This window comes from Equus asinus, chromosome 5 (genome assembly GCF_041296235.1).
Source record: "Equus asinus isolate D_3611 breed Donkey chromosome 5, EquAss-T2T_v2, whole genome shotgun sequence".
Classification (NCBI taxonomy): domain Eukaryota; kingdom Metazoa; phylum Chordata; class Mammalia; order Perissodactyla; family Equidae; genus Equus; species Equus asinus.
The window spans coordinates 111,834,957-111,859,672 of record NC_091794.1 but is presented as its reverse complement, the minus strand read 5'-3'; the positions used below and the strand labels follow the sequence as shown (position 1 = coordinate 111,859,672).

The 24,716-nt window shown below is 65.4% G+C and overlaps 1 protein-coding gene across 5 annotated transcripts; it reads left to right on the top strand.

The window, feature by feature from the left end:
- Positions 1-252: 252 nt before the first annotated feature.
- On the top strand, positions 253-24,297 carry ARHGEF16 (Rho guanine nucleotide exchange factor 16). Of its 5 annotated transcripts, none has more exons than XM_044769526.2 (15): positions 253-596; positions 8,521-9,133; positions 11,037-11,082; positions 12,212-12,369; positions 14,045-14,101; positions 14,540-14,700; positions 17,411-17,563; positions 17,731-17,860; positions 18,688-18,762; positions 19,056-19,148; positions 20,629-20,780; positions 21,224-21,412; positions 22,342-22,415; positions 23,004-23,105; positions 23,613-24,297. In XM_044769526.2, the coding sequence occupies exons 2-15, from the start codon at positions 8,540-8,542 to the stop codon at positions 23,750-23,752; spliced, it is 2,124 nt and encodes a 707-aa protein (XP_044625461.1). In that variant the 5' UTR covers positions 253-596; positions 8,521-8,539; the 3' UTR covers positions 23,753-24,297. The 5 variants fall into 5 exon arrangements, with proteins under 5 accessions (XP_044625461.1, XP_044625464.1, XP_044625463.1 ...); XM_044769528.2 differs by having other exon boundaries at positions 474-616; XM_044769527.2 differs by lacking the exon at positions 253-596 and adding an exon at positions 6,107-6,549.
- The last annotated feature ends 419 nt before the right edge of the window (positions 24,298-24,716 follow it).

Here is a 24,716-nt window from a genome sequence, read left to right as displayed (position 1 = left end):
AGAGGGCGGGCCGTCTCTGCCCCGCCGGAGGCCTCGCAAACGTCAGATTCCCCGCAGGCCTGGTCGGCTTCCAGGAAGGCTTCCTGGAGGAGGAGGCAGCGGAGCAGGGCCGGAAGGAGAGATTCAGGGGCGCAGTGAGCGCAGCGGGGACACTCGCCCCACACCTGGCGGGCAACGCTGGCCCGCGGCGCCGGGCGCGGGGAGCGGGCGGGCGGGGTGGGCGGTCCCGGGGCGGCGCGGGCGGACTCGGCCCGGACTCCGGAGGCGCGAGCTCGCTGGGCCGCGGGTCACGTGGGCGCCGGCCGGCCAGGTGAGGCGGTGACGCAGACGGCACGGCCAGGTGCCCCGGGCGCGCCCTGCCGTCCCTCCCGCCCGGCCCGCGCCCTGCCCACCTGGCCACCCACCTGGCGGGGCCGCAGCGCGCCGCCGCCGCCCGCGGGCCGCACAGGAAGTGGGGGGGCGGGGACAGGGAGGGACAGTGCGGCCGGGACAGAGCGGGGCCCGGAACGGCCGCCCGGCCAGGGCGCAGCCTGCAGGCTGGACCGGCCCCACCTCGGCCGCGGCGCTCGTCGCTCCGTCCTCGCCCCGCGGCGCAGGTGAGCCTGGGGGGAGACAGGTGAGCCTGGTGGGCAGAGGCAAGCCTCGGGGCGGGGGGGGGGGCTGGGAACGCCGGGGGCGCCTTTCCTCTCCTTCGCTTTTCCTACCAGTCCCCCCGGGGGTCCGCGAAACTTTGCGGCCCCCTCTCCCCCGGGCTGCCGGAGCGGGGCTGAGGAAGGGGGCGGAGCGCGCGGGCCGAGCCGCCGGACCAGGAGCCGGACCGACTCCACCCCCGGCCCCAGGCGTCCCTCTCCCGCCCCCTGCCGTCCCTTGAGCCCCGAGGGGAAGGCTTCCTGCCAGAGCTCCCCTTAGACGTCAAAGCTGAGACCCTCAGGAAGCCCCAGGACCTTTGAAAAGGGGAGTCAGGAGGGCCGGGGAAGCGACCCTCCTAGCAACTGGAGAATCTGCTGCCCAAATCCGCTTTGGCCCCAAGGGTCAGCAGCCCCAAGAAGGAAGACCCCTCCCCACAAGAAACCCCCAGCAAACCCCTCCCCCGCCCTGGGGTCCTGGGTGGGCAGACCCCAGGCAGGGAGCGCTCCTCCTCTGCCTCCAGCTCTGAAGGGAGGGGGAGTGGAGGAGGGTGGGGTCGGCCCTGGAGGGCGATGGGTCCCACTTCCTGCTGAGACACCATCTTAGCTGCCCCCCGGGTCTGCACCTGGAAGCCGGGATGCCTTCTGAGTGTGGGTGCGCCTCAGCTCAGCGCCTGGCCAGCGCGGGCCTCACCCCCTGTCTTCCAGGCATAGTCTGCACGGCCCAATGGGGGTCCCGAGGGGTGCTTGTTGGGTTCCCCAAGGCCATGCAGTGCATGGCGCCTACGAGGCCTGGCTGGGCCTGGCGGGAGGGCCCCTGCCCCTGTACACCTATCTACCCTGACATCCCTGGTGGCCTAGTGCTGAGGGGTGGGGACCCCGGGTTGAAATCCCAGCTCCGTGTGAGTTAAGGCAAGTTTCTTGAGCCCTCCTGGCCTGTTTCCTCACCTGTAAGATGGGAGTGGTAGGGGTGTCACTGAGGGCCTGACTTAGCTCAGCTGAGCTCCTCTCTGGCCGCCGCCATGCAAGGCCCACGGGCCCTGGGAGGACGAGAACCTCCGTGAGAGGTGGGTGCAGGCAGGGCCAGGGGCCGTGGGCCAGGCGGGGCGTGCCGAGTCTGCACAGCGTGAGGGGGGCTGGGGGCTTCCCGGGAGAAGTAAGGTCAAGTCACTTGGGCAGAAATCACCTGGGGAATGAGATGCAGTGAGCTGTGGGGAGGGCGTCCCCATCCCGGAGGGCTCTGGTCCCCCGGGATCATCTCTGACCCTACACAGGTGGCCCCTTCACCCTCGCATGGGGAAACCGAGGCACAGGTGGAGCAGCTCGCCGGGGTCCATGTTTGCTGCCCCTGAGGGCCCATCCAATGGGCACAGCTGCCCGCCGGGCCCCCTGGCCCAGAATCTTAGTTTCGGTTTCCAGATGGGTGTCAGCTGCTGACTCCTTCCCGGGTAGTCCTCGCGCTCGAGCGGCCTCGGTGAGAGCTGCCCGCTGGGGCGGAGACACGGGGCCGGACGGGGCCTGGCTCCTCGGCCTCGCCCACTGAGGCGCCTTCCCTCGGCATTGGTTTCCTTACCTGTCCCACCTTCCAGAAGTCCAGTCAGAGACTCCAGACAGCGGGCAAGGAGGCATTGGGGGGACACCCGCGGGCCACTGCTCCAGGCTCCCCAGGCAGGCAGTGCTCGGAGCTCCCAGGCCGGGCTGCTGTGGGGAAGCACCGTGTGCACCAGCCGAGCCAGGACAGGCCGGAGTCATGGGACATCTGAATCCGGAGCCGGGAGCCGGGAGCCACGAGAGGCAGGGTGGGCCCTGTGGGCAGAGCCAGGAGCGCCGTCTTCTCTTCTCTGTGGCAGTCGCAGTGCCTGAGGTGTCACAGGGAGGAGGCAGCTAGAGGCTTCTGCTCAGGTGGGAGGAGCAAAGGCCCGCGGCCGCCCCATCATGCTGTCTGGGGCTGTGTGGCCCGGGCGGGGGGGGTGTTCTCCTGACCCCCACCTTGAAGGGTGCCTCTCGGGTCAGCCAAGCCGGGGTTTCTCCGCCTCAGCCCTCTGCACGTCTGTTCCAGATAGTTCCTCGTTGTGGGGCCGTGCTGTGCACTGTAGGGTGCGGAGCAGCATCCCTGGCCTCTACCCACAGAGTCCAGTAGCTTGGCCCCACCTGTGACCACCAAGAATGTCTCTGGACACTGCCAGGTGTCCCCAGGGGCACAAAGCCACCCTGGTCGAGAACCCCAAGCTGCCCCGGCCGCCTTCAGTGGGACTGTTTGCCGTGTGCTGCATGGTTTCCAAGGCCGAATCCGGCCCTCAAATTCCCTGGGACTCTGCGTCCCGAGCTCGGCCGGGCAGAGTTACCCGGGCACAAGGCCGGCATTGTGGGTAGAGGCTGCCTGAGCAAAGGCCGGGGTCGGGCAGACGGCGCCGGAGGGACAGAGCTTCTGGGCGGGGTGGGGTCAGCCGGACCTGGAGGCCGGGGCAGAAGGCACAGAGACCCCCCCACGTGTCCTAGCCGAGAGCTGGCAGGTCCCAGCTCGGTATGACTGGGTCCTGGCGGCTGAGTCGCGGGCCCAGGCCGGGAGGACTGTGCTTCTGCAGGGGACCAGGAGAGAGGGCACCGAGCCCACTGGGGTCCCAGGAGGCCCATCTGTCGGGGAGGATGAGGGAGCGAGGGGCTGGGCTGGAAGGGCCCGCTGGGCCAGGCCAGCCCGAAACGCAGAGAGCCAGGGAGGGGCCAAGTGCAGCTTAGGGCTGGACAGGCTGAGTCGGTCACTGGAGGCTGTGCAGAGACATCCCCCAACCTCACCTGTTTGTCCCTGGCCCCCCACGCCCCTCTCCCAAGCCCTGAGTGTCCTTTACGCACCCTGCCTGTGTGCTGGGAACACCAGGGCAGGCTCAGGGCAAAGGGGAAATTGGGTGCCATGGGTTCCCAGGCCTCAGCTGCTGAAGGCCCTCCCCAGCCCACCCTGAACAGAGCAGCAGGAAGTCACCTGAAAGTCCACAGAAGGTGGCACAGCCGGTCTGGAAGCTCCTGTGGCAGTGCCCTGGTGGTTCCTGCGCAGGAAACAGAGGCCACATGAGGGCCAGTGCTCGGCATGGGACACCAGGGCCCCTTGGGGAGCACGTAGTGCTGGGCGAGGACCCCAGGACAGAGCTGGTGCTCGTGATACTCGGCACTCACTTGTCAGTTTGGGGCTTGAGCCCTGCTGTTTGTGGGGATGTGAACAGGAAATTGTCCCTGCCCCCAGAGGACCCACAGACTCCTGGGGAGACAGAGGGACAGACAGACAGCACACGGTTCTCGCTGCCATGAGTGTGTTTGGAGGAGCTTTCCGGGGCCGCCTTTGCTGGGGAGCAGACCTGCTCTGGTCACTGCAGGGTATCTGGCCTTTCTTGGTGGCACCGTTGTCCAGACAGCGTGGCTGGCATTTGCCCTGAGGGCAGCTGAAAGGAGAGTCTGTGCTCTCGGCCCCTCCCTGCACTGGCTCCAGGACACCAGGCAAAGGCTGGCGTCCAGTGCGGACATTGAAAGAGACACTCAGCAGAACCAGCTGGCCAGAGGAGAGGCCGCCAGATGTGCACCCAGCTGGGGGTCCCAAAGAGGCTGCCGGGCAGAAGCTCACAGATGTGAGTGTGCGCTGGGCACACGGGCCTCCCACCAGCACAATATCTGTCTCCTAAATAGAAGCAGACAGCCAGCCGGGACCAGCAGGTGTTTGAGGAAAGCCTGGTGCCTGAGAGAGGAGCTCGCAGAGGCCACGATGGAGGAGGAACGGGGGCGTGGAGGAGTCAGGCCAGCGAAGAGGAAGAAACTAGCGCAAACGAAAGTAAAATCGTTTTGCTTGACGTTGACAGAAGATGTGGCGTGCATAAAACAAGAACAAGGTGCTATGAATAAAGAGCAGGAGAGAGCTCCCTGTAGGGCAACAAAAATGACAATGAACGTTTGGTGGAAAGCTTGGAAGATTACAGTGAGGGATGTCCCACAAAGGAGGACAAGGAGACAAAAAGTAGGCGAGAAGGGTCGGAAACTAGGAGAGCATCTCAGACATCAGGAGTCGTTAACAGGCATTCCAGAAAGAGAGATCCCAGGAAACAGAGGTGGGAGAAATTATCCCGGAAATAGCACCAGGAAGTGCCTGGACCTAGAGGCCCCAGTCACGGGTTGGAAGGATGCACAAGTTCGTGGCTCAGGGAGTGAACATGGACCCATCCCCGTGAGCACCAGGGCTCCCGGGCAGGGCTCCCAGGGCTGGGTGGAGCCTCAGGTGACAATCCAAAGAGCACAGTGGCACCCGTGTCAGCTATGTCCCCAGCAGGTGGAAGCTGGGAGCTGAGGGAGGAGGGCTCCTCCATCCTGGACTGATCTCCCGCAGACTCTGAGGTCCCCAGTCACTGGCCGAGGGAAAGGCAGAAAGAGGACATTTTCAGACAGGCCAAGACCCACCTCCCAGGACGCCACCTCGGGAAGGTGCTGCCCGGGGAAGGAGTGAGGACAGGCTGGAGCACAGAGAGGGAGGGAAGCAGGAAGAGGGACGGCCCGAAAGCAGAGAGGAGAGGGCCTGGGGAGATGGGGAAACAGGGAGCTGACCATATGGAGCACGTGATCAAGTCGCGGAACGTGTAGGGAAGAACGAACAGAAGGAAACCACGGCAACGGCAACGGGAGGGAATCATTAATGAGGGGGAGGCGTGGCGCCAGCATCCTGCTGGGCCCAGCCTGCCGGCTGCCACAAACACCCAGGGCTATCGCTGTGCGGGCTGGACCCCCCGGCCCACACCCGGGAGAGGGTGGTGATGCCTTCAGTAGGGAGGTGCAGAAATAGCGGGCTGTGCCTTGTTGAGAAATTAGGGAAAAACTGAAGAGCCCGCAGTGGTGGCCTGTGGGGGACCTGGCCGTGGAGGAGGGGATGCCTGGGTTTCATGATAAGCCTTTGGGTGCTATTTGACCTGTGAACCTTTGTCCACGTGGTTCAGTGATAACTGAACACTGGAAGGAGGAAGACAGGTGCTGCCTGGGGTGGCTGCAGCTCCCGAGAGCCGGCTCAGGCTGGGGACAGAGCCTGGAGCTCCTGCCAAGGGGGCAGCGGCCTGGGATGGTGCCCGCTCTCCTCGGGTCCCAGGCTGGGGGCACCGCAGGCCTGTGGGCGAGGCTGCCTTGCTGGGAACGGAGGTCACACCCGGCACCGGCTCACCCAACAGGTTCTGTTTGGGCACCTTCGGGCCCAGAACGGACTTTGCCCTTTCCTGGGAGAGGCCGTGTCACTGGCCGGGTCTGGGGCCCGAGACAGGGAGGAGAGGAGGGGCGAGGGGACAGGGCCAGCAGGGGGCTTAGAGGCACTTGGGGGCACAGTCGTGGTGCCAGCCTTTCAGCGCCACCTGCTCTTTACAGCTGTGCAAAGTGCCCCGTGTGAACACCGCACGGTCGGAGCCGAAGGGCTCGCAGGAGCTGTCTCCCGGCTGCACACTGGGCGCGTCTTGCTCGGCCTGTGTGCAGATCCGAGTCTAAAGGAGCCCGTGTCTCAGCCAGGCCGGGATGATGCAGACGAGTTAACGGGCGGGGGGCAATCCTGGGCAGCGCAGACCCGCCCGGCCCGGGGGAGGCCTGGTGTGGCTGGCCAGCCTCCGCTGGGTGACTCAGAATGTCCCCAGGAATGCGTGGGCGGTGCTCCTGTGCAGGGCAGCTCCTCCCTGGGGCTGGAGGTGCTGTGCGCGCCTGCCTGGCGTGGTTTTGCCTGAGTGCTGGGAGAGCCGAGCGGCGAGAGCCAGGCTTCCGGGTGTCCGGCCTCCAAAGCCACTGCCACTGTGCCGTGATTTAGGAGGCGCCGTGTGGCCGGTCCTGCCCAGCCTCCCGCAGGACGGAATTCCTGGGCCCAAGCGTGAAAGCCCCTGCAGGGGACACACCCAGACCCAGCACTGGGCAGCCAATGTGAGAGGTGGGCCGGGGCTGGGACCTCTGGTGGGTTCTGGGGCGGGTGGTGGTGTCGCTGGGTGGTGCCCACCCACCCAGCCCTCATCCCTGGCTGCATGCCCCTGGGGTGGGAAAGAGCAGGTCACAGCTCCCCTCCCCAGAGCTGTCAGATGAGCTCCTGGGTGGCGTTCCTTCCCAGATCCAGATCTGCGGGGAGAGTGACAAGGGCGCCGTGTGGCTCTGAGCAGCTCACTCCAGCTGGGCCCCTGGCAGAGAACTTGGAGCTTTGTTCTTCCATCTGAAAAGTAGGCTTTCCCCTCGCCCGGCCCTCGTAGTTTTAATGGGTGCAAGTTCTGCGTACACAGGGAGCGTGTGAACGGTGGCTATCCTTGTTTGTATTAAAACTAAAAGGAAAAGCAAAAGGACCGCGTTTCTCCGTTGTCCTCTTTGATGCTACAAAGTTCTCTTGAGCTGGCGCTTGCTCCGCCTGCGGCTGCCGCATGAGGAGCATAGGTGTCTGTGATGCTGCATGGGCCTGCTCGTCGTGATGTCGTGGCTCCTCGGTAGGCCAGGGCCATTTACACACTTGGTGCGAATGAGCCTGCAGACTCTTCTGGCCCCTCAGGGTGTACATTGTTGTCATTGTGCCCATTTTACAGATTTTGAAACAGGCACAGGAAGCAGCAGAGGGAAGCGGTGGTGGCGGTGGAGAGCAGGGTCTCTGAACACGCTGGGCAGGGGCAGGGGCTGGTGCCCGTGAGGCTTGTAGGCAGCCCTGCCAGGCCTGGGTGTGAAAGATGGCAGTGGACCCGTCCACACTGGCTGGACAACGCGCTGTCAGCCAGGACGAGCCAGGTCGTGCTGCAGCAACAAGTAGCCTGGAAGGTGCTTCAGACAGGCCTTCCCTCTGGCCGCACCAGCGCCCTGGGTCTGGGCTCCGCATGGCTTAGTCACTCAGGGCCCAGGCCAGCAGGACCCCATCCCCACGCGCACTTCCGCCTTCATGGAGCAGCAGCGTGTCCTGGGGCCGTGGGCCGGGTCAGAGCCCTGCCAAGGCCTTGCCCCACTGTGTTCACACGCACAGCGACCCTGCCCTTCAAGGCTCCCGAGTCAGGGATTGTCGGCCCCGTTCAGAGTTCGGAAACGTGGAAAAACGTGGGTGTGTCGCTGGGCATGTGGAAAGGCTGTATAGACAGCTGCCACAGCGGTGTCCCTGCATGGGGCGGCCTGGAGGAAGGGCCGGGGGTCAGGCAGGCTGGGCGCAGATCCTGGTTCCGATGCCCCCTGTCCTGAATGCCTCTCAGGCCTCTGGGTCTCTCTGGGCCTCATTTCTTCACTGGCAGAATGAGACTAAAGACAGCCCGTGCCTCCGGAGCGGGTGAGCTGGTCCACCTTGGGCACCAGCGTGAGGACCACAGCTCGGGGTGCCCTGGAGCCTCGGGCAAGGCGGGGCCTGGGGTCACTGCCTCCCCTCGGACGCAGGCCTCCGAAAAGCTCTGCAGGCAGGTTGTTCATCATCCTCGCCTTGACTGCAAGGAAATGGTGCCAAGGGCCCGAGTGGCTGACTCCAGTCCTGGGCTGTGGGGCCCAGGCCCAGGCACCCTGCACCGCCCGACACTTTCACCCCCAGCTCGAGAATTTGTCCTCCGTGTGTGCAACCTGCCAGGGGAAGCATGGTGGCCTTGCAGGGCCAGCCTCTATACAGGCTGCTCCCACCTGTCCCTCAAGCCCAGAGAACCAGCCGCCTGCCCTCTGCCTCAACCCGGCAGCCGGGTGCCTGCAGGCCTGAGACTGTCCCAAGCCTCCTGGGGGCCCAGTGACCACGGGCTCTGTGATGGCCAGCTCCACCCTGGGCCGCTCACCGGCCTTGGAGCGCTGCGGTCCTGAGCACGGGCTCTAGCCAGGGCAGGTACTGCAAAGGAGCGGATGGGGCCAGTGTGCAGGGGTTGTAGCGTGCATGTCCGCACGCAGCTTCACCTTTGCCCTTTCCCCCCAGGACCCTGTGGCCACTCAGCATGTCCCACCGGCACTCGGACAGCTCCTTGGAGGAGAAGCTCCTGGAATACCGCTTCCCCCCGGAGCTGCGGCTCGATCCCAAGGGGAACCCGGCGTGCGGGCTCCCGATGGTCCGGGGCTCCCTGCGAGACAGGGACAATGCCTCCTCCCCGCCTGAAACCCCACCGTGCCCACCTCCCTCACCTGCGTCCTCCGAAGGCGAGACGCCGCGGGCCGTCGTCCTGAGCACGCAGAGCCCCGCAGCCCTCAAGCTGGGCACTCAGCAGCTGATCCCCAGGAGCCTGGCTGTGTCGAGCAAGGCCAAGACCCCGGCCCGCCACCAGAGCTTCGGGGCGGCCATGCTCAGCAAGGAGGCCGCCCGGCGGGACCCCCGGCTCCTCTCGGCCCCCAGCTTCTCCCTGGACGACATGGACATGGACACGGGCCCCGGGGGGATGCTTAGACGAAACCTGCGGAACCAATCCTACCGGGCGGCCATGAAGGGCCTGGGAATGCCGGGCAGCGAGGGGGGCCCCGTCAAGCTCAGCCCCAAGCTCCAGGCTTTGGCCGAGGAGCCCAGCCAGCCTCCTGCTCGGTGTCCAGCCAAAAATAAGGTAGGGGGCTGTCCACCTGGACAACGGGCTGGGGTCCGTGCCTCAGGAACTCATGGGCAGGGAGGGGGCCCAGCCATCATGTCACAGACCGTCATCACACAGCTGCCATCCTGTGAGCCCCTACGGTGTGCAGGCTCCTGATGTAGTTTATTCCATTTAAGCCCAACGACAGAGTGAGCGGAGTGTGTCCCACCTTGCAGACGAGGCAGCTAAGGCTCAGAAGCGTCAAGGGTGTGACCCTGCACCCCTGGACTCTGGTGTCCCCACTCTCAGCCACAGTGGGGAGCAGAGCCTGGGAGAGAGCAGCCCCAAGGGGGAGCTGGCCTGTCTGAAGGATGCATTTCAGTGACAGCTTCCCGGCAGCTACGGGCCTGGGCTGGGTCTGCCCAAGGGGCTCGTGTCCACGCTCAGGAGGAGTCCGATGCTCCCTCTGCACGCCCTTCCCTCCCCATCCGATAGCCATGCTCCCTTGGCATCACGAGCAGGCACAGGGCCGGTGGGAAGGGTGTTCTCTCCCAGGGCCCTCTGCACCCACGGTGGCTGTCCCTGGGGGTTCCTCTGCCTTGGGGTCCTGCCCGGACCGTGAGCTGTGGCCCTGGCCTGGGGAGAAGCCGAGCCCACCGTCAGAATGCTGGCGACCCGGCGAGGAGGGGGCAGGGGCAGGGAGAGCACTGGCCACTGTCCTCGGTTTAATGTCTCCCCTGGCCTGGGAGTGGGCACACCCCCTGCCACGCCTACTTGAGGCCCAGGCCCCAGCGACTCTGTTGGCCCCTCGGCCCCCTGCACCCCCAGGGCCAGGCCTGCAGGTCCACTCATTCATTCGCTGTGGATTCATACATTCCGCGAACATGTCCTGAGTGCTCCCTGTGCTCGGTGCTGGGGTACCGCCGTGAGCCCAGGGGCAGGCCGTGGGGGGCTCTCAGGGTAGCGGGGACAGGGTGCCGTGAGGGTGCTGAGGGTCGGGCTGGGGGTGCTCGGGCTGTGGGAGCACAGAGCAGGGGCTCCCAGGGGCTCAGGGCTAGGCAGGGCAGACCTGGAGGACAGAGGGTTAAGCAGAGGTGTGGACCGAGGGCGGGTGCCCGGTGGAGGAGGGCCGAGGCCGCAGCATGTGCCCAGACCTGGAGGCAGGAGGACTGGGGTGCTGGGGGCACGAGGCGGGGCAGCAGGGCCAGGGGCAGCTGGGAGCGCCACACAGTCCAGACCAGCAAGGGGAATTTTCAGGCCCCCACTGGTTTCGAGAAAGCAGCTCCCCTTTCCTGGAACCAGCACACCTGCAAGGTCAGGGAACAGTGTGTCCCAGCAGGGAGGTGGTCACTGAGTGGGCAACGGGGGGCCACCATGCAGGCCCCCACTCGCCTCCCCAGTCCTGCTGTCAGCTGCTGGGCCCCTGGGCCTGTGCTGGGAGCTGGACACTAACCTGCCAGTCTCTGCTCTCCCTGCCGCCAGGTCCCAGATGTCGTGGGGCCCTGTGTGCGGCCCTGGCTCCACCCAGTGTCCCTTCTTGGCCCTCTCCCAACCACACCTGTCCTGCCTTGCTCAGGCTTTCCTCCAGACCCAATCAGGACACCCTACTTTCCTGAGCACCCTCTGTTAACTACTTCAATCCTGGCTCTTTCTCCAGGCAACCCTCCTGGATTTGCACAGCCCTTGTTACCTGCCCTGCCTGCTCTGAGCCCCCATTCCACCTCATCCTACCTGTCCTGGCCTCCGCTTGGTGGGCCGCCCCCATCCCTTGTGGAGCCGACATTTATTGAGCACCTTCTGTGTGCCCAGCAGAGTCCCCTCCCTTTGGGCACAGCTTCACACATGGAGCTGTGAGGGCCCCCTGGGCGGAGGAATCACTCCCTCTCATGCCCTCTCACCCTGCTGACTGCTGCTGTTTGTCTCTCTCTCGTTTGCACAGAAGACGCTGGGGCGGAAACGTGCACACAAGGGCTCCTTCAAGGACGGTGAGTGTGGCCACAGGAGGCAACTGGGGGGTGGGCCCGCCCAGATGAGCCTGGTCTCGATGGGGCCGTCCCGGAGGAGGGGGAGGTCTGGGTGCAGTGGCGTGGAGAATATGCTGGATGGGATCCCTCCAGAGACTGGAGGAACTGGTGGCCTGTCTGACCATGCGGCTGTGATGGGTCTAGAAAGGTCTAGAAGGTTCCCTTGGATGCCTTTCTACACTATCCCAGAGGCAGGGGGCAGACAGAACCTCCACAATGCATGTTGGAGGGAGGCATGGGGGACCAAGGTCAGACAGGAGGCAGCATCCCCTGAGGTGCAGATGCACCTGCTGCGTGCTCTGCCTGGAGCCCTCTTAGTCTACCGGAAGCCCGGTGTTGGGGGCTCAGGAGGGCATGGGTGATGGCTGGGCCTTGGGAGGGCTGAGCAGTGCATTCAGCCTGCTGCGGGTGGGGTGCCAACGGGACCCCACGAGGGAGATTGAGGGGTAGGTGCCTGCATAGCCAGGTTGGAGCACACAATGGGCGTGAGGAGCAGGGCCTTGGTGCTGGCCCAGGGTTCTGAGAATGCAGGGGCCCCAGCCAGGATGGGCTCTCCCCCTCTCCCTCCCAGCCCCCAGGCCTCTATGGACCCCCACCGGGCATGGGGAGACATCAGGATCTGGGCCTCCTTTCCCAGGAGAGCAGCAGCAATGCCCCAGGCCTGGGAGCGAGATGGGGGGAAGGCGGTGGGGGGGATGCTCGAGGGCTCAGCCACCTGGAGCCATGTACCAGCCCGTCCCCGTGGGGCTGCCGTGCACTCCGCTGCTGCAGAACGAGAGAGCGGGAGCTCCGCCTACAATGGGGGGACTCTTGGGACCCAGCCCCTCCCCCAGGCCCTGCCTGCGGTGCTCTGATTTGTTGGCTTACCCAGGTCTGAAGGTGCTACATTTTGCACTGGGCTGCCAGCCCTGTGCTCCGCTCCACCATGGGAGCCAGCCCACCCGATGGCACCTGCTCCGGGGGACCCTATGCAGCGTGATGCTCTCGGGACCTTCAGGGGGCCCTCGGGAGGGCTCAGCCTGTGTGTTCCTGGGGGACCAGGCCTGGTCAGAGCCCCCAGGCCCGCAGGTGACTTGCCCCTTCTCCCCAGACCCACGGTTCTACCAGGAGATCCGGGAGCGGGGCCTAAACACCAGCCAAGAGTCAGACGACGAGCTCTCCAGCCCAGAGGGGACTCAGAAGGCGGACATCCCCATCGTGGTCAAGAGCTACCGGCCCCCCCAGGTCACCTGGAGCCAGCTCCCTGAGGTAGGGCCAGGGTGGTGGGGGACTCCCTTGCCCCGAGGCCATGGGCACAGCTGGCCTATGTCCTCCCAGTGAGGAGGAGAGCCTTCCAGAAGCGCCCCGTTATGCCCAGCTTAGAGTGGGGATCTCCTTCCTGGTGTCATCGGAGCCACCCTGCCTTATGGGGCAACTTGGGGTTGGTCACTGGAGGGAGAGAACAGTCGGGGGCACGTGTCACTAGTGGGTGTGTGGTGGATGTCCCACAGGTGAGCCCTGAACTCTGCTTCCTGCTCAGAGTCCCCTGCGGGGACCCCCTTCCCAGGGCCCTGCCCCTAGGAAAGAGCTGGGAGGGTCCTCGTGAGGAGGCAGGAGGGGAGGGGAGTGGGCGCAGGGCTGGGGGCCAGGGCCAGGCATTGGCTGTGACGCTGAGCCCTGTGCCACTGCCAAGCCACCTCCTCACTTGCCACATCTGAGCGTGGGCCTGGTCCCTGCCCTGCAGGGCTGTGGGGGGCGTGGCGGAGAGCACGGCTGAGATGAGGCTCCTGTGCTCACAGCACGTGCCGGGGAGGCAGCTGTCGCTACCCCAGGAGGACACAGCTGGTCACAGGGCAGACGGACTCATGCCCCGTCCAAAGAGCCGAGGGCCGGAGCTGTGCTGCAGGCTGTGGGTGGGTGGCCAGTGGGGTTGGGGGCTGCCCTTCCTCTATCTGAGGCACAGTGGGGCTCCTTGTTGGTGCCCCCGTGGAGGACAAGGGGGGCCTCGGCACTGTGCCCGCCCACTATGCTCCGTGACACTGCATGCCATGGGACCCCTCAGCCAGGGAGGGGTCAGCATGGGGGTGAGGTCAGGCAGATGGAAAGGTCTGGAAATTCATGTGAATTCCCACCTGCTGGGTGCCAGCTGCTGGGTATGCATGACCTGCTGGGTCTGGTGGGGTCCAGGACACGGCGCCCTTGAAACACTGCCGGAGATTCCGGTCCCGGCCACCTGAGCTGGGGTACCTGGGCCAAGTCCCCGGCTGCAGGAGGAGGCGAGGGATTTAGCCCCTGCCCAGGCACTGGTGATGACCTCTGCCCAGCTCAGTGAGGGGGAGGGCAAGAATCAGGGCCCCGGGTCCTGCAGAGGGGGCATCCCCAGGCAGCGGGGCAGCCGGCCCATCCTGCTGGGCTCTGCAGGGACGTGGTGGGCGTGCTGTGACTGAGAACCATCTTCCAGCCAGGCCACCTGGGGCCACGGGGCCTGAGGGGGTAGAGAGCTGGGACGGTGTCACCCTGTACCTCCCGGGCAGGATGCTGACTCACCTGGCCCGGGCACGCCCCTCAGCTTTCCTGGTGGCTCTGCGCCACTCCACTAGCCAGGCAGCTCTCTGTGGGACCAGGCCCCCTCCCCACCCTCCGTGCCTGCCAGCCTTTCCCTCCAGTCCCCCATCCTCCCTTGGCTGCCTCAGGGCTGTTCAGGGGGTGGCCTGCCCAGGGGAGGTCTCCCTGGACCACGCAGGGACAGACCAGCTCAGTGCTTGGACTGTGCTGAGCCATGCAAGGGCAGTCCCAGGTGGCCCACAAAAGGTGGTTCTGCTGGGCCAGCCCGGCTCCCACCTTCTCCAGGCCTCCCTGCCATCCACGTCGACTCTGGCCCATTGAGGGAGGTTGGGCTTCCAGGATGCGCAGCCCATGACTCCCGGGCCTGTGCCCTCCACAGGTGGTGGAGTCGGGCATCTTGGACCAGCTGCCGGCCGAGGAACGCAAGAGGCAGGAGGTAAGGGGCCGGGCAGACCACACGACCTACCTGGGGGTACAACGGCCATGGGGACATCACCTGTCTGCCCACACATCGGCCACCTCCTGGGCCAGGCACCAGAATGGTGGCTGACACCGTTGGCGGGGTCGGGGCGGGGGCGGCTGCCATTACCCACTCCTCAGATGAGGTGAGAGTCCTTGCCCAGCATCACAGTTTATACGTGGCTGAGCCAGAGCACAAACCCAAGAATCCGGCCCGCGGCCCCAAGGCTGTCCTGACAGATCATCCAGGGGCCTGTCCAGTCGGCCGTCTCCGGCCTGGCCCCCACAGCCAGATAGAACCTCCATGGCCTGAGCACTCAGAAAAATGCCCCCCTGTGTGGGGGCCCGTCCAAACTCCTCTCCGGGCAGGGCCCCAGTGGGCGTAGCCACACCTCATCGCTCTCCTCTGCCCCAGGCCATCTTCGAGATCCTCACATCGGAGTTCTCCTATCAGCACAGCCTGGGCATTCTGGTGGCCGAGTTCCTGCAGTCCAGAGCGCTGCGGGCAACCATGACCCAGACAGAACACCACCACCTCTTCTCCAACATCCTGGACGTCCTGGGCGCCAGTCGAAAGTGAGGCCCAGCCCCCCGCGGTGTCTGGGGCAGGCTCTCAGCAGGGTGGGAAGGCCGGGGATCTGGGCGACCTCTGGCCTGTGGGTGTGGACGGCACTCTGGAGCAGCTGCTGGCTGGGAGGGAGCAAGAGAACCCCCACAGGCCCTGAGGCCACTGAGAGCTGGCCCCAGGGACAGCTGAGCGCAGTGTCCTGGTGCCCCCAGCACCCTGTCCCCTGGATGTTCGAGAGGTAGAGTGCCACCCACAGTGGGGTGGCCTTGCCTGCTGATGGGCACGTTCCTGCCATGAAACCCGGTGCAGAGGGCGGAAGGACAAGGCATGAGGTGCCGACAGGGCGGAGCCAGGAGGCAGCCTCGAGTTGCAGCCCTGGGTCGTGTTCCTCCCAGCCGTGTCTGGTGCCCAGCCCAGGGCTCTGGTTGCAGGTCCGGAAGGTGGAGGAGGGGCTGGGCGTGCAGCCTGAGGCTTGCATGGGCCTGTATGTGCGTGTCCTGCACATGTGTGAGTGCACGTGTGTACATGTGCACGTGTGTGAATGCGCATGTGCCTGTTTGTGGCAGCAGATGTGTGTGTGTTTACACCTGGGGAGGGTGAGGTCCAGGTGCACTGTGTGCATTCAGCCCTGCACTGCTCTGGACCTGGGAGACCCAGGAGATCCCACGACACCTTCTGGCAGCTCCCTGAGCCTCAGCATCCTCCCTAACCCAATGGGGCAGGTCCCACAGGCCCCCTTGCAGACAGGGGTGGGGTGGGCAAGGTGGTGGGTGGCTCAGTGCTCAGTTCACTCGTCAGCATCACACCTGCAGCTTGCAGAGCCCCACCTAGAAGCTGCTGCCCGTGGGTCCCTGTGGAAGTGTCAGGGCCGTGAGGGGGAGCGGGGGGCTGTCTTGTCCCTGCAGGTGGGGCTTCCTGCAGAGCTCCAGTGACCGCCTGGGAGGCTCACCGTCCTTGACTCGGTGGGGGGCTCTGGGACAGCAGCTGACCCTCCACCCAGCTCTGACTCTTTGCTCCGTGTCCCCTGAGCGTGGCGGGGCTGAGGGCCTGGAACCTGCTATCGCTTGTTTGCATCTGACATCCACAGGGCCTCAGGCTGGCCACCACTGTCCTGCCTCCTGCCCCTAGCTGGGCCCCAGCAGCTCTGGGCCTTTCACAGCGGCCTCCCCAGGAATTGGCTATTTTGAGTCAGTGGCTGAGGGTCGGCTCTCCCGCACCTTTCTCAGAAGCCTTCTGAAGCACCCATGGGAGGTTCTGACGGGCCTGGCCTGCCTGTGCATGCACGTGTGTGTGGCCCTGCGTCCGGGCAGCCGGGACCTCCTGGGGTGGGAGGGGGGGCTCCACATCTGTTCTTGACATTCTGTCTGCATCTGCCAGGGCTGCCCCGGAGTGGTGTCTCAGACTGCTCCACTTGCAGGAAATGTGGCCCCCATGGGTGAAGGGCCAGGCCGGGGGCCAGTGAGCAGGGCCCTGAGGGACCCCTGCCCACCTCCAAGCCAAGACCTCGACCCCCTTCCGGGACCACCACCGGCCTTATCAAGGATGACCAGAGTGAGGCCCCATCTTCCAGAGGGGCAGGCCCACAGGTTGCTGGGGTTGACCATCCTCCTCCCAGGTGGTGGCCCTGCCACAGGTCCTGGGTGGGGCTGACAGCCGCCCACTCAGTGCCTGGGAACTGAGGACTGAGCTCCTCCCCGCCCTGCCCCCCCTACCCAGGTGGGTGAACAGTAAAGGCCCCCCTTGGCCTGGTCACTCCCCAGGGAGGAGTGTGGGCCGCCTGGGGTTGCCCGTGTGGGGGCAGGTCTGTGCTCAGGGACTCTGCTCTCTGTCCGTCAGCTGGGTGTCTCAACTCCCAGACGGGGCTGCCCCAGATTGTCCCAGGAGCCCCACTCAGCAGGGCTTTGAAAGAGGCAGACTTGGGAGAAATGCTGTGGTCCAACAGCCTCAAGCCCGGCACTGGGGAGGGGCCACAGGGGAAGGGGCTTCTGAGGGATAGAGCTATTAGGGTGGGAGGTCCTCCCGGCTGCCTTGGCCAGGACCTGGAGAGGTGATGGGGCCTTGGGCTCCAGCACTTTGCAGCTGTGCAGAATGCACTGGAGGCTCCGGCCCACGGCCTGCACACCAGGCGGCCCGACGTGGGTCTAGCCATGGTGGCAGTGGCTGCCCTGGGAGCAGAACCCTGGGCGGCCCTGGGCCAGCACTTCATCCTCATCTCCCCGCCCGAGGGACGGGTTACAGATGAGCCTCAGAAGGAGCCCAGCAAGAATCAGGGGTCTGGCGGTCCCCTCCAGAGAGTCTGCCCAGAGGCCCAGCCCCATCCCTTGACCCTGCCTGAGCTGTGAGATCCTCGCGGCTCTGACCTGAGTCCCAGGGAATCAAGTCAGAGTGACAAGTTCTCCGTCGTGCCTGTCCACATCCCACGATGCTGCTAGAATCTGCCAGAAACTAGCGGGAAGCGGCCCTGGGTTTGGGTATTTGCCCAGTTATTCCAGGCTTAAGGAGCTGCTCTGTCCTGGGGTTTTCCTGGGAGGGCCGTGGCGTACAGCCCCTGCCAGGAGCACTGGCCCAGGTCCCGCCAGCCTGGGCATTCGGTCCACCACGAGCCTGCTGTGCTGGCTCTGGGAGCTTAGCTGAGTTCGGCCTCATGTGCATGTGTGTGCGTGCATGCATGGGAAGTGTGGCAGTGGACAACCAGGCCCACGATCCTCGCCCTCGCAGGTTCTTCGAGGACCTGGAGCGGCGGCACAAGGCGCAGGTATGCGTGGAGGACATCAGCGACATCCTGGAGGAGCACGCCGAGAAGCACTTCCACCCCTATATCGCCTACTGCTCCAATGAGGTCTACCAGCAGCGCGCCCTGCAGAAGCTGACGTGAGTGGGGCCCCCCTGGTCCAGGGGATCTGGGCTCGGAAGATCCAGCACCTTGGTCCCGGAGCACGTTTCCCCTCTCAGCCTGCTTCTGCAGGCTCTGCATGATTTCTGCATGGGCCGGCCACGCCTGCCCCCACCGCTGAGCGGAAGCCCTCTCTCCATTGCAGAAGCAGCAATGCCGCCTTCCGAGAGGTCCTGAGGGAGATCGAGAGGCGGCCGGCGTGCGGGGGCCTGCCCATGATCTCCTTCCTGATCCTGCCCATGCAGCGGGTGACCCGGCTGCCCCTCCTGACGGACGTGAGTACACGCCCAGACCTCGGCCAGGGGGAAGGTGGCCGGCCCGCCGACGGACCTGAGCTGCCCAGGCCCCCGCCTCCGGGTCAGGCGTTGCTCCCTCTGGCCTTCTCCCTGACGCTTGGCCTGTGCCATGTGACAGTTATGAGGACAATGACACAACGGCTCTGATGGCCGCAGCAGCTGTCACTGTCGCCTGCAGAGCTCTGTCAGGAGCCATTCACACTTTGCAGACTTTCATTCACTCACTCAGCAGCTCATGGGCTTCATTCATATCGATGGGTCTGATCCCGTGTTGCCCAGACCCCTACCGAGTGTCGGTCCTCAGCCACTCCCCAGAGTGGCTCCTATCTCTGAGATGCCAGCTCATGGGGCAGAGGGGCACATGGGAGCGAAAGGTACACACACGTACACATGAACGCATACACACGTGTGCACAGGCATGCAGCTAAGCTCCCAGAGGCAGCATGTGGCCTGTACTCAGTGGGTCAGCTGTCCAAGTCAGATGGGACATCAGACCCTCCTGGGCCCTCTGGGAATCGTAAAAATAGATGTTTCCAGGGGCCTCCCCAGGCTGGACTGAGATGGCCAGGGACTAGAAGCGGTGGGGTTCTGGGGGGAAGTACTCACCCCAGGTTCCTACACGACCATCCTTTGGGGGCTCTGTGCCGCAGTGGGGCCTGGCAGGAGTCCTCTGGTGCTGGCTTTTGACCTCCCTGCAGCCCACATCGGGGTCTGGTGTTGGTGGGGAGCCCTTGCCCCATGCAGGCCCCTGAGGCTGGGCCGGGAGGGCACTTGGAGCCTTCTCACGTCTGGTGTCTTCTCTGCAGACACTCTGCCTCAAGACCCAGGGCCACCCCGAGAGGTACAAAGCCGCCAGCCGCGCACTGAAGGCCATCAGCAAGGTGAGACGGGACCCAGCCCAGCCCTGGGTTCTGCCGCCCATGCCCCCCGATGGCAGAGACCCTGAGGGCGGGGCGGGGAGCATCCCAGACTGTCCATCTCAAGCTTTTCGTGGTACTGGGAGAGTGGAGCTCGCACACAATTGGCGAGCCCGCAACAGGGCAGGGACCAGGACAGCCATGAGGGAAGGCACCACGGGCAGCCCCAGAGGACTGGGCCAGTGGGGCGCCCTGCACACGCAGGGGCCAACCGCGGCCTGCAGCACAGCCTGCTCTCGTGTGCACACACCTCGCAGCTGGTGAAGCAGTGCAATGAAGGGGCGCACAAGATGGAGCGCACGGAGCAGATGTACATGCTGCACACCCAGCTGGACTTCAGCAAGGTCAAGGTGGGTGGTCCCAGGCGCGCTCAGACCTCTCCCCACCCCGCTGTCTGAGGTCAGGGCCCAGCGGCCCCCGTGTGAGGGCTGGAGAGAGGCCTCTGGGGGAGCCCACCCTGGTGAGGCCCAGGGCCTCTGCCTCGACCTCTCCAGGCCTCAGTTTCCCCATCTGGGTGTGTCCCTTGTGACTCCCCTGCCCCTTGACCACAGAGGCTCAGCTTTATGGCCCTCCTGCCCCAGGCCTCTCATGCCTACCCTCAGGGCTGTGGGGGCAGAGGGCAGACCCGCCCGAGTGGCCTTATGAGGGGAGCAGGTGGCAGCAGGCCCGGTTGGCGGCCTTACCCTGGGCCAGGGTCCCTTGCCACTGTGCTGACAACAGGAGAAGGGTGACCTCAGTGCCAGCTGAGGCTTCCCTGTGAGCCCAGGACACGTCCATCAGTTCTGGGGAGGGGGCCAGCAGCCCATGCCTGCTCTCCTGCCCCTATGACCCCCAGCAACCCATGGACTGGCCCCTCCCGGCGCTGCCCAGGGGCCACCCCTGCCGCTGCCCCCAACAGTAGACCTGGGTCCCCCACCTCACTGTACCCCAGGCCACTTGGAGGTCAGAGCAAGGACCCAGTTTCAGGCCTGGCTGACCTCCAAGCAGGGCCCTCACCCTAGTGACGTTTCAAAACTGGTCCTGGCACGGGGCCAGGAGAGCAGGTGGCCCAGGCCGGGAGCAAATGGGGATGGCCCAGAGCTGGGAGGATGTGGGGTTCAGAGTCCAGCAGGTGTGAGTGTCGCAGTGGGCATGTCTGGGGAGCAGAGGCTGGTGGGCAGACCACCCCGTTCCCTTCCCAGCCAGGCCCACTCTGCCTGCCCCCTGCCCATCCAGCTTAATGTGCCCAAGCAGCAGCCATGGTGGCGGGAGGCTTGGTCTGAGCGCCAGCCCCATGCCAAGTATGAGTACCGGCCATGGCGATATAGGACCCAGCGTGGCAGGGCCTGGGTGCATCCTGCCTGCCTGCGCCTCACTTGTTACCGCTGAAGCCTGGCCTGTGCTCCAGGCTGCAGTGGGGCCGCCACTCCAAATGCAGGAAGGGCCCCTGGCCCCAGACGTGGCCATGCGGAACCTGAGCGTAGATGCGGTCAGCTCCCTGCTGGGCAGGAGGTGCATTTGGGGCTTCCCCAGTGCACCCGTCGCTCCTGGCCCCTGGGGAGTGCTCCGAGGGTGCCCAGCGAGCCCCGGGGCCTGATCTGAGGCAGGGCCGGCCGTCCTGGGTTGCGGGGCAGGATCTGGGCCCAGGGCCTGGTGCAGAGTGGCCACTGTGAGCGCCTGTTGGCTGACTGAATGGTCCTTTGTTTGGGGCCGGGAGCAGGGCATGCCCTTCCTCGGTCCAGCGCCGGGGACGGCCAGTGACCTGGTTCTTAGAGGCAGGGATTGGTGCCCACCTCCGGCCGCACGTCCCCCGCCCAGGGGGCTGGTTCATCCCTCCGCTCTGTCCCCTAGTCCCTCCCGCTCATCTCGGCCTCCCGCTGGCTGCTGAAGCGCGGGGAGCTCTTCCTGATGGAGGAGACCGGGCTTTTCCGAAAACTCGCCAGCCGGCCCACCTGCTACCTGTTCCTCTTTAATGATGTCCTGGTGGTCACCAAGAAGAAGAGGTAGGCCCGCCCGTGGGTGCCGGGCTGCACCCTGGGGAGTGGGCAGCAGCTACGGCCTCGGGCCCAGAGGGGCGTGGTTGAGCCGGCCCCGAGCCTCCCCCGGCCTCAGCGTTGGGGGTGCACAGTGGGGCCCCATCACAGCCTGGCTTGCCCACTGGGTCCCCCTACATGAGGACACGCACACAGCTTCCTTTGGGTGCTCAGCGCCACACACACGACCTGGGGCGGCTGGTGCCTCCCGCGGGGCTGGCTCTGGCTTTCACCTGCAGACCTGGGGCTGCCCGGCCAGGCCACGAAGAGCCAGAAATTCGCAGCCTCTGTTCTGCGGGTTCAGGGCGGGGCAGCTCTCAGGGGCGTCCTCCTGGCTGCTGTGGGGGAGCTGGGGGGCCCAGGCTGCACACAGGCCTGCTGCAGCACCCGGCCCACCACCGGTTTCCCTGCAGTGAGGACAGCTTCGTGGTCCAGGACTATGCCCAGGTGGACCACATCCAGGTTCAGAAGATGGAGCCCTCAGAGTCCCCCCTGCCCGGCGGTGGCGGCCGCAGCTCCTCCGTGCCCCACCTCTTCCAGGTCACCCTGCTGCACAACAGCGAGGGCCGCCAGGAGAAGATCCTGCTGTCCTGCGAGTCCGCGTAAGACTTGGGGGGGCTCCTGGGGTGGGTGAGGTTCGTGCCGCTGACGTTCCTGAGCACCTACTGTGTGCAGGGCACTGTGGCGGGTGCCAGGGACAGCCTTGGCCTCACGGAGTTCACATTCCTGGGGGTCAGGGGGGACACCAACCACAAAATGAGCAGCTGAACTGTCCCCCTGTGTCAGAGGGATGAGGACTAAGGAGGAAAACAAGACAGAAGAAGAGAGCACCAGTTGCTGGCTGGGGAGGAAGGCCTCATTGACAAGGCAACACAGGGAACAGTGCTCTGGCAGAGGCAGAGCCATGCAAAGGCCCTGAGGCAGGAGGGTCTGTGCTGGGGAGCAGCCAGGGCTAGAGTACAGGATGGGGGCAGTGGGAGTGAGGTCAGAACAGTGCAGGGAGGACAACGCTCAGAAAGATGCTGGTACTGAGGGGGCTCAGCAGACATGGGAGGGGAAACAAGGGGCTCAGTCTCCATGCTCCCTCCAGCACGGCCCTGTTTCCAGATGAGAAGCCAAGGCCTGTGTGTCAAACAGCAAACTCACAAGAGGCAGGGGCTTGGGGCCCAGTGTCGGGACAGGGGGTTGCCTGGGTTCTAGGGGCACAGCTGCCACCCAGCTGGGACCCTGGGCGGGTGGGACTCAGGCTCAGCCCTGTGACTTCCCACGCCTCAACCCACGGCACAGGGGGTGAGGGGAGGCCCAGGGCGGCCAGCCACTTACAACTGCTGGTCCAGGCAGCATGAGCCTTCATCGCACTGCCTGTCCCACCTCCAGGGCTGTGGGGGGATGCTCAAGGACCCCCCATGAGGGGCTGCATGACCCCCCATCTTCCCACAGCACCACACTGGGGGTCACGTGCATGAAGCCAAAGGTCACCAGGCTGGCGGGTCGGCCTCGGGACCTCGCTCATGCTCTCTCTGGCCCCCAGGAGTGACCGGGCCCGGTGGATCACGGCGCTCACACACAGGGAGAGGCAGGGGCAGGGCCCCACCAACAAAGGAGGTGAGCACAGCCCCCTGACCCCACTCCCGAGCACAGCTCCTGGCCCCTTTCCCAGCCCTGGGGCAGGGGGTTGGCCTGGAGAGGAGAGTGCCCATGCAGCCCTCTGTCCACCTCTCAGCCTGCCTCCAGGGTGACCAGCCCCGGGACTGTGTGTCCATCTGTGCACACAGATCTAGCTCTGTCTCAGGGCCTCAGTCGCCCTGCACTGGGGAGGGAACCTGCCCCATGCCCAGTAGCTGGGGAAACTGAGGCCAAAAGGGTAGAGCAGTATGGCCCACAGATCTGTCACCCCAGCTCCGGCCCTGCCTGGTCCCCTTAGCAGCTGGGAGTGCCCTCTGCTAGTGCTGGGCACTTGGCCCTAAAAGCTAGGGCAGCCTGTTCGTGGCCTCTGGAGGGGACCCCCTTTAGCCAAAGGGAAGCTGCCACATGTCCATGTACTGGGACACCTGGGGGCCTCTCAGGCCCCACCAGCACCAGCCCACAGGGGATGCATTGGGAGATGGAGCCCTGCCCGCCTTCGGCTGCAGAGCTCTCAGCCCACCCCTCCCCAAGAGCGTTCTGTCGCTGACACCTGCCCCTTCCCACCAGACCTGCTCCAGGTGGAGATCACCAAGGCCTACTTGGCCAAGCAGGTGGATGAGATCACGCTGCAGCAGGCGGATGTGGTCCTGATCCTGGAGCAGGAGGACGGTGAGCCGGCCGGGGCCGGGCATGGGGGGTGGGCAGGCTGGCACTAAGTGAGAGTCTGGGGGCCCTGGCGAGGGTCCAGAGCACGCTGGCGTGTGTGGCTGACTCTGAGCCCAGCCGCCCAGAAGCGGTTACTGCCCTGCTCATGGCGGGCCTGATTCCAAGGCCCACTGCAGCGCCCTCCCTCAAGGACGAGTCGCAGGGTCAAAAGCGGGTTCCTTATCACTTTGCTTCGAGTGGGAGGAGGGTGGCTCTGCGAGGCCCCAGGGTGGGCAAAGCTGGCTGGAGCCAGTTCAGCCCCCAGTGCCATTCTCCACCCCAGCACCTGACGGAAGACTGGGTGCCGTGTGGCCTTCAGCAAGGCCCCCTTGGCGGGAGGCCATGATGGTCAACTCCTAGAGATGCCTGGCTATGGCGTCTTCTGCAACGGCAGCTCAGAGGGCTGCCAACATGGGGGCCCCCTCCTGGTGCCCAGGACCCTGCCCTCACCTGCCCCGCGTCTGGGTTCAGGATGGTTCTACGGCGAGAGACTGCGGGATGGAGAGACGGGCTGGTTCCCCGAGGACTTTGCCCGGAGCATCACCAGCCGTGTGACCGTGGAGGGCAATGTGCGCAGGATGGAGCGGCTGCGTGTGGAGACAGATGTGTAGCCAGGACGTGCACCTCGGGAGGCCAGGCTGCCGTGGCAGCAGCTGCGGTTCCTACTCCAGCAAGCAGCTGTGTCCAGCTCCAAAGAGCGTGGTGGGCTTGTCCCAGGAGACTCAACCATCCCTGGGTCTCCCCAAGGCCCCCTGGGCTACAGCGCTGGCTCCAGACACTTCCAAGGAGGAACATGGTACTTGCCTCTGGGGACTGACCCCAGCAGGAGTCCTGGGAGGAGCCCAGACAGGCCGGCCCCTCCTATAGGCCCTGCCCCGCCCCAGCTCCCGGCCACCCCGCCCCTGCCCTCCTGTGTACATGCAGGGCAGTCGTGCCTGGCTGAGTGATGGAGGGTGGAGAACCGTGGGATGACGTGGGCTGTCTCCCTCCCGCGCCCCTCCTGCCTCAGCATGGGACGACGAGGGCCTCGAGTGCCCAGGGCTGCCCCACGTTCCAAGAAGGGCAGGAAATGGCCATGCAGTGCCAGCGCTGAAATTGTGACGTTAAGGTTTCTGGAGACATTAAAGCGTTTGTTTAACACCTGGATTTCCACAGCAAATCTGAGTTCAGGTGAAGGCCACGTGAGTCCCCACAAAATTCCCAAGGTGCTATGGGCCTGGACTGGCCCCATGAGTGTGATCACCTGTGTTGGGTCCTGGGGACTTGTCCAGGCCCTCATACAAGGTCACCCCATGCTTGACCTTGGCCCACCTGTCATGGGCAAGGCCATTGGGTCTGGGAACTTGACATAGAGCCTGTGGGGACCCCTCTGGGGTGTCCTCCCAGCCCCCACCTCCCTCATGCCCCCACTGTGGCCCAGCCCGTCTGCCCCCCCAGGACCAGGGACATGCAGGTGGGGCGCAGCAGGCTGGTCGGCTGACCTGGGCTGGGGAGGTATCCTGCTTCCCAGGGGAGGGTGACAGTGTGCCTGGGTGGGAGGCGCTGCTGGGCCACGCGTGAGGATGGGACCTGCTC